At 53.6% G+C, this 15,051-nt stretch overlaps 1 protein-coding gene across 2 annotated transcripts in view; it reads right to left on the bottom strand.

Moving 5' to 3' along the window:
• Positions 1-14,708, bottom strand: part of PBX1 (PBX homeobox 1) — a 107,227-nt gene extending 92,519 nt beyond the window's left edge. For both annotated transcript variants that reach the window (XM_032192394.1, XM_032192395.1), the window contains exons 1-2: positions 14,430-14,708; positions 11,820-11,893 (exon numbers count right to left, since the gene is read on the bottom strand). In XM_032192394.1, the coding sequence (XP_032048285.1) occupies positions 11,820-11,893; positions 14,430-14,620 (265 nt within the window). In that variant the 5' untranslated portion in view covers positions 14,621-14,708. The remainder of the gene's footprint in view (positions 1-11,819; positions 11,894-14,429) is intronic.
• Between the last annotated feature and the right edge of the window lie 343 nt (positions 14,709-15,051).

Raw genomic sequence — 15,051 nt, 5'->3', positions numbered from 1 at the left:
CCAAACCAGTCTGCAACTGGAAAGCCCTGTGGCAGCTTTGCAAATGCTACTTAAATCAGTCCCTCCCGGGCTGTCAGTGATGGCAGCGAAGCCACAATAAATTTTCTTCTGAGCAGCTCTCAGCGAGCGGCTCCGACGCCCCTGGGCGCAGAGGGGAGGTGCGCTGTCCCCCCGCGGCTGGGGGATCACAGCAAGGGGCAGCCACGGCACAGACCAGGCTCAGCATCGAGTGGGGAGAAGCAAAGTCCCTCTGCAAGATGTGCCAAGCCACAGAGGAAAGTTATTGCGGCTGTACGTGTGGTTCTGCAGTGCCTGAGGGATCTGCTGAGCACCAGAGGGGAAAGGTGCTCAGCACAAGCCATCCCACCACGCTGCATCTGTAACCGAGCCCTGCACAGCACCTGAAAGCAATCCTTAAAGGGATCCAGGAGGTCACCCTGCATCTCTCTTCTCTCTGCTCCCCACCAGCAAACAGCAAAACGGCTCCGTACCTAACAGCCCCACCTGGTACCCGACCAAAACAGCCCCGTGAACCAGAGCAGCAAAGCCACAGAAGGCAAGGGAGAGGCACAGCAGCACGCAGGGAACACGCTCCCCATCAAGATGGGAGTTTTATTCCTTGTGGTTTTACTCCTTGTCCCAGCACAGGACGCAGGGAGCTGCAGAAATAAGCAGGGAGCTGCTGATTCCAGCTCTGGTCTGGCCTCTCTGCCTGGGAAGATGACTGCTCATCCAGGCAGGATGGGGCAGACAGTGCTCCTGGACTCTGGAAGTGGAGGGGATCAAAGGCTCGAGTTCATCTTCCCGAAGCTCTGTACAGCTCCAGCACTCCCACAGATCTGCCAGGATCCTCCCTCTGCCACCAGGCTCCACCGTGTCCCCGAGGAGCACATGCTGGGAGGTAACTCGAGCATCTGGGAGGCGCTGCCCGGGCCCTCTGACAGGGAAACTTTGATCTGCTCCAGGCGCTGCCAGTCCCGAGGGGCTGCCTCTAAATTACACCGCAGTGTGCCAGGACAAATGGACTCCACTGAGACAACGTGCTTCAGAGAAGCCTGCTCCGCGAAGGCTGAGCAGCTCCTCTGACAGCAGCCCTGGCTCCTCAGGCAATGGGCTCCAGGCAGGGAGAACTTCATAGGAGAAGGGAAAGCTGGACAGGAGGCCCTGGCTGCTTATCCCCTTTGCAGAAGGTGGCAGCTCGGGGAGGAGATGCCGCTGCTGCTGGATCCAGGGCTATTTTTGGACCAGCAAACAGCAGGAAACCGAAGGGGGCTGGGGGAAAGAGGGAAGAGAAGGTGAAAGAACCCAAATCTGCTTTATCACTGCCTGAAACCCGCGGAGACTGATGAACGCAGGGAGCCCCCGTGCCCCTTCCCTTCCGAAGCCTCGTCTCGTCTGCTTCCTAAATCTGATTCCCATTTGTCTCCCCGCGCTTCTCATTTGGTCTTCATTTAGCGCTCCGTGCTCCTGCTGGAGCTGCGGGACCCAGCGGGGCACGGCCAGCCCTTCAGCAGCCCCGTCACAGAAAAGGGACGACTCCAAGGATAGGAATTATTCAGAAATCATTCTCATGGAGCTCCTTTCTCACACAAACCGCAGGGCCCTCTCCTAATCGTGCAGTTCCTGGCTCAGCCGGGCCCTGCCTATGGCCGCACGCCCCGACAGGCCCGCGGAGCCACCCCGACAGGAAGGCCGGGCCCGGCTCCCCGCGGCCATTTACCTCACGGGTCCTACAAAACCTCCGGCAACTCGCTCCAGATCCACACCTCAACAGATCTGGACCTCCAGCTCCCCCCCCCAAGACACAACAGATCAATATTCCTCTCACAAATGCCAAAAATAAGTTAGAAATGGGGCCTTTAGGGCTTGAAGCACGGTGTTGCAACCCCCCCAGCACTTGCTATGGCTTTTGGCCCACAGAGCATCTGACCAAGCTTCACCAAGGGATGTTTCCAAGACCTAACAAAACACCACAAAAAAAGAAATCCTGTGCCTCCATCAGCCTGGACTTTGCCACCTTCCTGCTGCGCAGCGCCGGCCTCAGGTGCATTAAAAGCTCAGGGACTTCCCATACCACCATCTCTCTGTATTTTATCATATTCCACATTCTCTGTGGCTTTTTCAAGGTAAACAACCCCTGTTTGCCCTCGGGATAGTCTTCCTAAACCTCTACCACCACCACATACCGGTGTAAGCATCATCCCTGTTCCCCTCTTCCCACCCCGAGAGCCCCTTCGAGCCCACGAGGCAGCACCACACGATTTTCTGGACCCAAATCCCTCAAACCGAGCAGGACCCAGGGGACAACAGAGGTACCAGCACACTCTGTAAAGCTTTTTTCCTCCTTCTGCTAACACCCAGGCAGAGGACACGGTGCCTAACAGCTGCTCACACCGCTGCCTCCTGCCAATAAAGCAGAAAGGAGAAAAAAAAAAAGATCACTTTTACCCCCATGACCTTCTCCACCATATCCCCCAACCCCTCCAAAGATTAAGCAGCCCAGGTGCGCAAATGTTACCGAATGCCCTTGCCAGGAAGAAAAGTAAATTCCAGGCAAGCGGGGAAATGCCAGCCGCAGTCAGAGCCCACGATGTGCAAATAGCAGCCGGGGACCTTCGGGACAGGAGCAGCACCAGCCCAGGCGCTCCTACCGATAATCCTGCGTGGGGCACGTCCACCCCCAGGAAGGATGCTGGTTTGACTATTTGAGGGGAAAAAAAATAAAAAATAAAAAAGCCCTGAAACGTTTGTTATCGCGCTAAATGACCTTTTCAGCCACTTGGGGACAGAATTGCACCGGGGCTTCAGAAGGAGCTGATGCCAGGCGCTGCTCGCTCCTGCTCCCACGCGGGCAAAGACCCGGGGAAAAAGGGCGATGCTTCATTTTTCTGGATGCATTTCGGAGGCTCTGCACCTCCCGAAGCAGTGTCTGCAAACCGAGCACCCACATTCGTGTGACGAAGTTGAGGAACAGCCTCTCTGGAAAATCCTGCATGAAGTACAAAGGAGGAAGCGGCGCGCTAAGAGCTTGCTGAGCAAAGCGCTTCAGACTGCTTCATTTCACATCGCTGAAAGCGTAAATCAGGGAATTGCTCCTCGGATTTTTCTCCATTAGCCGAGTATATTGCGACTCCCCTTCCCATCACCGATACCGATCAGCACTTCACATCTGCTGACCATATCTAACAGCCAGGATTTTCCAGGGGAATAATACACGCACCGAAAACACCATTCCTGCCACCTGCTCCCCCACACACGCAACTGCATTGGGAGCAGGGATGCGCAGGCTCCTCGGCCTTAGCAGGAGCCGCATAACAAAACTCAGCAGCCAGGAGCTTGCCAGATCCGAGTCCGAAATAAGAGCACTCCTTTGAAAGCAAGGGTAATAAACCCTTCAAAACCCCACCTTCATGAGGGTAGTGGAGGGTTTCCCACTGCCCAGAACTTGCTCCCACAAGAGCAAACGCCCCGCTGAACGAGGCTGTTAGGCTGAAAGCACAGGTTTCACACAAAACCTACCGGGAGCAGGTTGTGTCCCAAGCCAGCACCTCGGGATCGATCACTAAAAAGTTCCAACTCATTTCTTTTAACCTGTGGCCCGGGCCTTTTGTCTGGAGATCTGCAATCTGCGCCACATAAATCACAAATTTAAAAAAAAAAAAAAAAAAAAAAAAAAAGGCAGGACGGAGTTAATACAATGCAACCTTTTAACATTAGAGCCTGCTCGAGTTAAAAGCTGAATTCAGAGCTTAAACCTGGAGGCCGATCCATCCAGAGGCACAGGCAGCAGGCGCCAGGTATTGTATCATTCTTAATGTTTCACCAGAGGATCACGGCGCACGCAAAAAAAAAAAAGAAGGATGTGTGTAAACACGGCAGCGCACACCCACAAGCAGCTTGGGTTTTGAAACATTAATGTTGAAATTAGAAAGGCACGTTTCGGAGAGTTATAGGCAGCTTCGCTTTCGCTTTGGCTCCGGCCTTGTAAATATCAAATGTCAAAAGGAAATGGGCGCGCTGAATTAGAAAGAAAGGAGCCCCGCGCTGCGGAAACGTGCGCAGGATCGGGACCGCCGGGGCTGGGGAAGGAGCAGGCAGGAACAATGCCCACTTAGCCACTGGAACGGTATTTCTGCCGCTTAACCTGCCACTGCTAATTTTGCTAATCGACATCACTCTGGAATTTGAAAATGTTATCCAACCAGGAGAGAAACTTGATTTTCCTCTTCGAATAACAAGGACGGGCAGGCCGGCCAGGCTAGGCCAAACGGTTGGTTACAAAACGCCGCGTGGGAAACCGAAAAGGAGCTGCAGGAGCAGGGAACTCAGTTCCTGGGTTTGGACTCGGACGAGGAACAAAACCAGCGGCGAAGTCAGGCTGATCCCACTGGCAGAGGCAGCTCTGTTTGTTTTTCCATCAGGGCTGGAGGAAAATCGCAAAGTTATCATTGCAGATTATTGCGACTCCTCGCAGCACTGCCTGTTCCAAGGGTTTCCAATTTATCGGTGCATTATTTAGAGAAAAAAAAAAAAAAGGGGGGGTGGGAAACAGCCCTTCAGCTTAAGGCAAGGAAAAGGCTATTTTGGGGACGGCTTCTCCTATAAATAAGAGGCCGTGCAAGCTGGACACGCTGGGTAAGGAGAGGACAGTGATGAGGCACTGCTCTCCCAGGGTGTCAGAGGGGATTTCTGTGATCTGCAGCGGCGAGCTCCCGAAACGCCGCGGTGCAGCGACAGCAAACAGCTCCACGAGGTGCGGGGAGCCGAGCAGGGCGCTTCCCCGGCACGGGGCTGCCAGGGGAAGGAGCTGGGAGAGCAGAAATCTGTATGCGGAGGTTTTCCCAGCCAAGTGATTGCCTGGGTGCCTCCCTCCATTCCCCAGCTCCGTGCACCAGGCCTGAAGAAAGCTATTAAGGGCCGGGGAAGGGAGATTAGCAACCGCCGATGGAAACCGCAGAGAAAAAGGGGACTGCAGGGAGGGGAGCGAGACCCAGGACCCCAAAGACCCCAACACACCCCCTTCCTTGGCACAGAGCTGGCCGCAGGACCGCGTGCCTCAGGACCACATTGTTCCAGCTTGAAAAAAAAAAATAAATATCACAAGGGCAGGGCTCACGAACAAGGCCAAGAGATTTAATTCCTCAGTGCTTTTTTTTTTTTTTTAATGCCTGACATAGGAGCGAACCAATTCCAGCCCCGGCGATCCCCCTACAGCAGCAGGGAGCAGCCCCACGTTCCCCCACCCCGAGAGCACACAGCTCCCCTGGCCTGGCGGCTCCACTCTTCAATGTATTCAGCCCGCAGCCTCCTCAGGCCACGGCTTTCTGTAATTTATACCTATCCTGCCCGCCACCTCGTGTTATTTCAGCCAGCAGATCGCCGGGGGATGTGGTGCCTCCCAGGCGGACTGCGCAGGGCTCCAAGCCCAGCCCTTCAAATCACTGGTTCTGGTCCCGAGCACGGTTCCCTGCAGATATTCCCCAAAAACAACATGAAAAGGGGGGAAATTACACCAAAAAAAGCCCAAGCTCTCTGTCTCCAGAGCACACCGGTGAGGGGATGCCCTGCAGAGCACCACGTGGTGATTCAGACCCCAAATAGGGTGCACAGCCCGGGGTTTGGTATGGGTTGATGTATCGGGGCCTCACACAGCCTGGTTATGTCTGGCCAGCGTGTGCTGCTCCAGACTGGCAGTCAGGAGGCCAGAGAGTGCCCACAAACAGCCTCAGGCTGACCAACCTGAGCCTGGGGATGTTTGGGGAAAGCAGAGGACACAGAGCGAGGCTGGGGAGGGCCGGGGTTGATTAGATTCCGGGCTGCCCCGTGCAAATGGGGCCGTATTGATCCGGCCTGCAAACACCTGGCTGGGAATAAAAGCAGCCCCTGAGTGTACAGAAGCTGCTATAGATTATTAACCAGATCCACCGCTGTAAATCACATTACCTCCTTCAAAAGGCCGGCCCAGGACCCAGTTCCCTCGTTAGGTGCTGCACAGGCAGGAACGCACACATCCCTGCCGCGCCTGGGAGCGTTACTGCCGGCACCCAGAGGCCCAAGGATTCAGCACAAAAGCATGAAGCCCTCCAGGAACAGCCTGCCTGGGGGGCCACGGCCCTGCTGCCCTCCCTGCAAGCCCCAAAACCAGGCCCAGCACACGGCCTCGGCCCCCACAGTGCCCAGAGCACACAGCTTGGGCTCTCCTGCATTCCAAAGCGCCCCAACTCCAGGCACAGGAAGGAACAAAACAGCAAAATGCTTAATGGAGCTTCAAAAAAAATATATCAAAGTCCTTTGCAGAGCTTCGTTAGCAGAACATTACGGCTCCTGATTAAAGGAAGGACAGGGAAACGAGGTGCTGCACCAGCAGCAGAGCAGCGCTCCCGAATTTCTCCGCTCTCCCCGCCAAGATCCCCGGCTCTGATTCAGCAGAAGCAGGACCGGCGGCACAGCCCAGCGCATCTCCCTGCAAACAAACCCATTTACATTGAAACCACCACCCCGCTCCCCCAAAGAATTGCTGCATGCAGTAATTTCCCTGTGACAGGCAAAAAAAAAATAAATAAAAAATAAAAAACCCTGATGAAATTGTCTCGGAGTTGCTTCGCGTTTTGTTTACAGCTGCTGCCCTCAACGCCAGGGCCGGCACCGAGGAATAAATCCCACATTTGAGACCGTTTAGGAAAAGCTCTGCTCGCGGACAGCCAGCACTCGGAGGGGGAAATCCCTTCACAGGTCTCAAATGAGGGAACTAGAGCTGTTTTCCCCGGAGAAATTTAGGCCTGAAAGATCTTCCGAGTTCCTCGTTTGGAGCTACACGGCCCGGTAACGAGATCTCAGTCACAGGGAAGGGGAGAGAAGCCCGTGGTGACGGGGAGGACACACGACACGTCCCTGACAGCAGCTAGTTGTGCCCACACCTGGTTCACACGGGTATTTTGGCTGCTCCAGCCCCCCAGGAGCTGTGCGAGCTCGTCCATCCCCACCAGCAGTCTCCAAAGGGGTGCAGCCCCCTCCCTGCACACAAATAGGAAAGTTTATTCGACAGCAGGCACCCCAAAATAAACAAGGAACTCGCAGCGGGGTCACAGGGACCCCACAGAACGGGGGTTGCTGCCCCGTAACCCATGGGGTGGACCGGGGTCCCTCCAGGGTGGCTGCTTTCCATCCCTCCCAGAGGTGGCTGCTGCTCTTTTTGCACGGCGCAGCCCTCCCCCTCGAGCCCACATCTCCCAGACACCGTCCTCCCTTGCAGACCCATCCCTGCCTCGCAGCCTCCTGCACGTTTTCCCTTCCCTCCTTTCCCTCCGAGCCAGCAGCTTTCTGGAAGTAATTTAATCGCGAGCTGCACAGAGGTTTCCCCGCGCAGCAGCGGCCGCCAGCAGAGGCCCTGCTCTCAGCAGAGCCCACAGGGAAGAGAAGACGACGAAACGGGGAAGAGAAGATGATGAAACGGGGATGAGCAGACGATGAAATGTTTTGCTTTCCCCTCCGAAAGCAGCCAGGCACCCCGCAGACCCCGCACCGACAGACCCGCTGCCCACCCGGCTGGCAAGGAGAAGCATCACCTCTCCCTCCAAAGCTGGAAAAAAAAAAAAAGGGGGAAAAAAAATAAATCAAACCCTTTGAAGGGCAGGCAGGCGACGCTGGACTTCCCGGAGCAGAGCAGGGCCCCTGATCCTTCGGTGCAGGAGCTGCAGCACTTTCATTATTGGCTTTGCAGACGGAGAATTGAGCCGGAGGTGCAGCACCGCGCTGCGATCCAAACCTGGGGGGGCTTAACCCACCCCCAGCAGCTTGGGAAACCTCCGTGGAAATGCAGGAGAAAAGGAGGGCAGGGTCTGAGACTGTACCAGAGGGTTGGGGAGGGGAGGAGAAGCCCGATGCTGCATCCTGCCCCGCCACAAACTTCATCCTGCAGGAACTGCCCTGCGCCTGCAGCCCCGCTCGGGGCACCACGGCGGCCCCGTTCCCTCCTTTGGGGACGGGGGGGGGGAGGAAGAAAGAAAGCAACCCCATAACGTAATTGCTATATTAAAGAGAAACGGCAGGCAAGAATAATAAGAGAGGTGTCAGAAGTGAAATACAGTAACAGACATTAAAAAAAAAAAAGACTACAGTTCTGTGATGGGGGTGTTAATTGAACACAGAGCTGGAGAGAACAAAGGGGTGTTAAGGAAGAAAAGAAGGGGGGGAAAAAATATCCTGCCTCCTCCAAAGATCTGATTTGAGTTAAGTTTGGTGAAGATAATGCACGGGGAAAGGTAACGAAGAGGCACCTTATATAGCTATTATGTTCTAAAATTAAAGAAATAAACCCATTATTCAACAACACGCGCAGGGCTAATCAGCGCTGCCTATAAATACTCCACTCCCTAAATTCCCTCGATTGGTCGTGGGCAGGTTTTTCTTTTACACCCCAAACCCTTCGGCACAGAGGGGCTGAGATAATCAAAAGGGGGGGGGGATTTCAACCCAGAAGTCGGGGCCTTTTTAAGCAGTCCCGCCGCCCTCACCTCCCCCAAAAGAGCCGAGAGAAAGTGAAAGGATGGGCAAAGCTCTTAAGGAGGAGGAATGAGATTAAAGGGCCCTATATCCTGTGCTCAGCCTCTCCCCGCCCGGCCCCAGCGATGCAGGGGAGCTGGGGAGGGCTCCCAGCTGAACCAGGCGCTGCTGCCTTTTGACAGCAGATATTTTCCAGTTTGCCATCCAAGGACCCCACGTCCGCGATGCTTTGCCTGGTTCCTCTGCTCAGCTATTCTTCTCAGGCAGGGAACACCAGGAAAAAAAAAAAAGGAGAAAATAAAAGAAAAAACGAGGGGAAAAAAAAAAAAAAAAAGGATGTAAATATGGAGCCCCTACCCCTGCCTTCAAACTTTTTCTAAATCAGCAGCGCCGTTTCCGATTTCAATCCCTCTCGACGGAGGAATCGGTTGCCTTTAGGACAACAATGCCTCCTCTTTCCATAATTATTATTCCAAAAAGCCAGGCAGCCATCTGAAGGCAGTCCCTGCCCCTTCGCTCACAACAAAGCAGCCAACAGCAAGTGGAAGCACAGCGAGAGGACAACTTCAACAGATACTGAAGCAGCGATTTTTTGTTTCCTCCACGCTCCCACCTGGAGCAAACCTCCCAACTTTGACTACTCCTAAACAAACATCGCCCCAAAACATCACTCCAGGCTGCAGACAAAAGGAACGGACGGATTCCAAGCAGGGAGCTTTATAAAATAACGCTTAGAAATGCTTTAAAAGAATCGAAAAGCCCAGGTGCAGAAGGGAAGCCTTTGGCCAAGAAAGCCGACCTCTTTTCCGAAGAACTTTATGGACACTTTGGGTTTGCTCAGACAATGTTAACGCGATGAAATATTAGCCATAATGTTGCGAGAGGCGGTGGTAAAGTCTCCATAAGGCTCTGGAGTCACTTAAATCAGGCAGCGGGTAACTGGATGCACATTTCTGCACATCATAACGCCGGGGAGGGGGGGGACACGGTGACCACGAGCAGCCAGCGGGATGTCAGGCGACGGCTCACACGAGAAAAACCCACCACACACGTAAAAAAAAAGGCTGGGAAGCAAAATGGGGAGGCTGGGGGGAGAACTCGGCTCAACTTGGCTGTGCAGACCCGCCTGCAACCCCGGGTTTCTCAGCCCCAGCAAACCCAGGGCTGCCCTCCTGCTGCAGCCGGGCCCACCTGGTAATGGCAAATAAATAGGGAAAAAAAATAAATAAATTGCCATCTGGCCCTTTGCTCACTCACAAAGTGTGACTTTTGGGGATGCAGCTGGGGGAAAGGGGAGGAGGAGTTTTAATTTGCACAGCACAAATAAGCCACCGCATCCGAGGGCAGGCAACCCAGGCTCCAAAAGCCACCTCGGCTCAACCTCTTCAGGCTTCCCTGCGCAGCTGTATCCAAGTAACCCAGGCACAACACCAACAAATAACACATTGCAAAAGGCTCAGGCAGCCCCAGCCCACACCTGAGCATCCTCTGTTTCCACGGCACACTCCAGCCTGCCACCAGGCATTAGCTCACAGCTGCAGCATCCCCGTTAGCACGTCGCCTACATCCGCCGCCGGGGCTGGTCCTGGATTCCCCACCCCAAAAACTTTGTGGCTGTGCTATCAAAAGCGAGCTGGGATTCATCGGCGACCCTGCCAGAGCACCAGCAGCACACACGGCAGCACAGACACGCGTTGCCTTTGGCTAGCACCAAATCAAAGCAGGAGGGAAGAGGGAAAGGAACTTGAGGGCTCCTTTTTGGGGGGTGGGCGCACAGTAAAGGACTGTAAAAACAGCTCAATCCCTGCACCACCTCCTCCTCACACCATACAAACTCTGCAGAGGGTCCGTGCAGAACCCATGGCACGGCATTTAGGAACCCACCCGACGCCTGACTTCTCGGGGAGGTCGGACAGCACGGCCTTAAGGACTCGGAGCGCCGCATGCCATCGTAGGTGCTTTGTCTAGGCTACAAGCTGCACAAACACCGCTTAACAATAGGCCCCCTTAGTCGTTTTATATATATTGCAGGAGTCAAGTAATTGTATTTCCTATCACCTGCTCGCACCACGCGGGTTTATATATATTTAAGAGGAGAAAAAAAAAAAAAAAAAAAAAAAAAAATAAGGCCCAGATTCAGGTTTCCGAAAGCTGTTCCCCTTTTATGTGTAACTATCAATGTATATCAACGGGGTGTGCAATCATATTTATTGTCACTTTCATTCATGTCATGCCCTTGCTTATATGGTTTAGATATGAATTATTGACTGGTACGGTCCTTGTTGTAAGAGGGGAGGCTGAGAGGGGGGGAGAAGTCAAGTACTTCACAGGCTGCTAAACCAAGGCAGCTGGATCAGCACGGGGAACCTCGGAGCACCTCTGATCAGCTCGGAAAGGCAGAGGCAAGTCACCCCCCCGTGCTGAATTTCCATCATTTCCCCCAATTGGAAAAAAGGAAAAAAAAAAAAAGGAAAAAAAAGATTCCAGCAAATAAATAAATAAGTGGTGCATGTTGCTAAATGTCCTTTCCTGAGCATCTGTTGTTTAAGATCACCCTTGATTGATGACTGCTATTTTTTAATTGTTGCTTTTAAAATTTAAATGCCCCCCTGGGATGTGTTATAAGTGTGTTAGTACATGGTAGGAGGTCTGGAAAGTGGGAAACGGCAGAGCCAACGCTCTCATGTCATTAGCTTCTTTAGAAGCCTGAGAACACCCCATGTCATAAAACAACAGTACCCTAAAGTAACTAACAATCTAATATATTGCTTTCACTAAAGGCAGCTGACAACTTGCTCTTATGCGAGCTAGCCCAGATGATTGGCAGACAAGAGCATTTTAACCCTTTCTTTAAAAAAAAAAAAAAATACAAAGTAAGACACCTTTAGGTTTACCAAACCAGGAGCAGCAGTAAAATTGCGCAATTGCATTTTGTTTTTCTCCCCGCACACTCCCTAGGCAGGATTATTTTTTTAAACAGTGCCACATTTTTAAAGAAATAAAACTAGAGTAAGAGAGAAATGGCAAGGTTTTGCTTTTTTTTTTTTTTTTTCCTTCTCTCCCCCCAAGAAAACAAGAAACAACGAGCGGCCATACAATAGAAATTAAACCACAGCATTTTCCCTTGCAGACACAAACCACATCATGCGAGTCCAGTGCCAGAAGCATTAAATACCAGCGAGTTATTTCTCCCCACTTAAACACTCCTACACACGGGCGGGGGGGTGAGGGGGCACAAACTTTGTGGCATAATACCTTCAAAGAGCAGAAATCAAAAATAAATAAAAGCAGTAGAAGGAACAGCACTGATTTCCTACCTGTTTTCTCTTTGATTTCACACAAGACATTAAAAAGGGCTGGCTTCATCCTGTGGCAGTTTAAAGCATGTTTCCTGGGGAGAGAAGAAAAGGGGGGAGGTTAGGACGTCGCTGCAGCTGGGGAGAACTTCCCAAAATTCACATCAGCCCTGTTGAGTGCACCGGGGGTGGATTTTGGCCGGGGTTGGGAGCCCAGCAGCCCCCGGGCCCAGCCGCTGCCGTCCCCGCCGGGGCTCAAGGGACGCGAGCAGCGGTGCCGCCAGCAGCTAACGGAGAGCAGATAAATGGCACCAATTTGGGAATGGCTTGGAATTAGGATTTGCCACCGAGCGGCTCTCATGGCCACGAAGTGCAAGGCAGGCTGTGTTCACCGAGCCAGAGCCAGGGCTGGGAAGGCAAGCGTGGTGTAACTCATTCAAACACACACAGCCGAGCAGCGCGGGGCTCCCTCCGTCTCCCACCTCCGATATTAAACCCAGCCATGTGTTTCATTCAGCTCGTTCTGCGAGGCAGAGGGGAAAGAAAAAAAAAAAAAATTCCCCCCCTTTTCTTCCCTAGGCTGGCAACATCCTCTGCTTAGAGCTGTCAATTCGGGGGATTTCAGCGCCCAACTTGGAGTGCAGAAACGCACAGCCACAGGCACGCGCGCATATGGAGGAATAAATCCATCTCCCTGCCTTCCTGCTACACTTCTTGCATACAGCCAGCCTATTTGCAGGTGTTAAGATTTAATTCTTTACAATTGGGATAGTAAATGCATTTAAAAAAAGCACAGCCAGATGCTTCTGGGAAGTGGGAGGCATCCTGCTCGCTGCCTTTCTTTTCGGTGGTGGTTTCATAGCTGACCGGTCTCCCGTGGGTTTAGAGGAAAGGCGAGATTTTAGGGGGGGGTGGTTTGAATCGGCTGGCTTTAAAACCCACCGTGTGCCTGCTGAGGCAGGATTTATTTCTTTTTCCTTAGCCCGTACGATCATTTTGCCAGGGGTTCGGTCGTATAAAGGGCTGTTCCTATCAGGCGCCAGTTACGGGATTTCTGTTTACCAACCGAAATTACACGCCAAGACGATGTGAACATCTGGCAAACATTCACACTACTTACCCCACCACCCACAACATGTTAAAAAGATTTATCTCTCTGATGAAGCCTCTCAAAGGTATATGCCCTCGCCGAACCACAGCGGCCCCTTATCAGCACACCCAGATGGGTGCAGACATCGGGGTGGACACAAATCACGGCCGTGCGCTGCAGGGGCCCTCTTACAGATAATACTGGCACTTTGCATCTTCCCAAAACTTTAAAAAATAATAATAATAAGGAGCGAAACGGCCACGCAAATAGCAGCATGGATGCAGGAAATGCACAGCTAAACACCACTGATAAATGCTGTGCGTTTGGCAGCTCGGGGAAAAGAAAAAGGAAAAAAAAGAAAAGTACTGCGAGGAAGCAGCTGAAATAGCCCAGCGAGGCAAAACCATATTGCCTTCTCCTCGCTCTGCTCTGGCTGGGGCTTACTGATGTGATTAAGCACCCCAAATTACCCTCGCAGGATCACACACCAACCCCACAACTTTCAGGAGGGAGACCCCCTCGCTTCCCCGCGTTGGGCCGGGAGGAAAGCGCATTATGAGCTGCTCTGCCCCTGCACGAGGACTAGAAAAAAATCAAAATAAAATTGAAAAAGGACAGCCCAAACGCTCTCGCCGAGCCCAGGAGGCGAGCAGGGGGTTTGGGGGGACACTTTCAGCCCCCTGGAAGTTGTCGTGCCGCGGGGCTGTGGGACGGTGCCGTGCGTTTTTCCAGGAACAATGTACTCGAGCAATCCTCCCCGGCCACCAGCACGGATGCCAGGGGGAACGGCACCACCCCCAGCAGGAGAAATTTCAAGGGTGCCCCCCGGACGATTCTGGGCGACTTTCTTAGCGCTAGGCTTGGAAGTGGGAGATTTTGAATTGGGAGATTTCCCCCCCCCCCCCCAACTTCTGCTGGGCGCGCGCTGCTCCGAGCCGAGGGCGCTTCGGCTGCTGCGTTTCGCAGCCTTATTTTTTTTATTTTTTAATTCCTTCTGCGATTAAAAACAATAATAATAATTAAAATATATATATAAAAAAAGGATCTACGTAACGCCTTCTGAGCACAAAAGCACGGCCTGAAAAACAGCGGGAGGAGGGCCCCAGCGGTGGGACCCGCAGCTCCTGCAGGATCCAGAGGGGATCCGGAGGGGATCCGGAGGGGATCCACTCCTCGCCCGCTCCAGGACGGCTCCTCAAAGCCCCGAAACTGCCCCAAAGTTGCCTAGAGGGGTGGGGGCAGCCCCTAGGGCGCCGAACAATGCCCGGAGCCGCCCCCCCACCCCCGGCCCCGATCGCCCCAGGCAGGGCTCGGAGCAGGGCTAAGGGGGGGGGGGGGGGGGGGCTCCGGGGCTGCCCCCCGGCGGCCAACAAAGGGCGAGCCGGGGGCGCACAAAAGGCGGTGGCGGAGCTGCTGGGCGGCCAAACTTCCCCGGCACCTGCCCCCAAATCATCCCGGGCGTGTGTCCGTGTGTATATCCGTGTGTCTGTGTGTATGTCGGTGTGTGTGTGTCCGTGTGCCCCCCCCCCGGCGAGCCTCACCTGGCCTGCGCTTCGTCCAAACTCTGGTCGGTGATGGTCATGATCTGCTGTAAGATGTCTCCGATGTCCTGCTTCCTGCCTGCCTCCCCCTCCGCCCCGCCTGGTCCATCCTGCATGTGCTGGGACAGGCCCGGGTGCCCGGGCATCCCCACCCCGCCGTGCGTGTGCATCAGCCGCGGCTGCTCGTCCATCTCCGGCCCCGCCGCCTGGGCTCGGCTCCTCGCTCGCTTTTCTTCTTCTTCTTCTTCTTCTTTTTCTTCGTGTCTTCCCCCCCCCCCTCCTCCTCTGCACACACTCCTCCTCCTCCTCCTCTTCCTCTTCGCGCTGCTTTTTTTCTTTTTTCTTTTTTTTTTTTTTTATTGGTATCGATCCTTCAGGCTTCCAGCTCCGCGGCGGGGAGGAGAAAAAATACAAAAATCAAAAAATAGAAAAATAAAAAATAAAAAAAAAAAAAAGGAGAGAGAGAGAGGAGAGGAAAGAAAGGGGGGAAAAAAAATCCCTTCGGCTGCTGGAGGAGGAGGAGGAGGAGGAGGAGGAGGAGGAGGGAGGGAAGGAGGGAGGGAGGGAAGGAGGGGGGGTTCCGGGGAAGGGAGGGGAAACGGCGGCGACTCCAAAAGGGGGC

The sequence above is a fragment of the Aythya fuligula genome, chromosome 8 (genome assembly GCF_009819795.1).
Source record: "Aythya fuligula isolate bAytFul2 chromosome 8, bAytFul2.pri, whole genome shotgun sequence".
Taxonomy (NCBI): domain Eukaryota; kingdom Metazoa; phylum Chordata; class Aves; order Anseriformes; family Anatidae; genus Aythya; species Aythya fuligula.
Note: the sequence above shows the minus strand (reverse complement) of the source record. Positions and strands in the feature narration are given on the sequence as shown.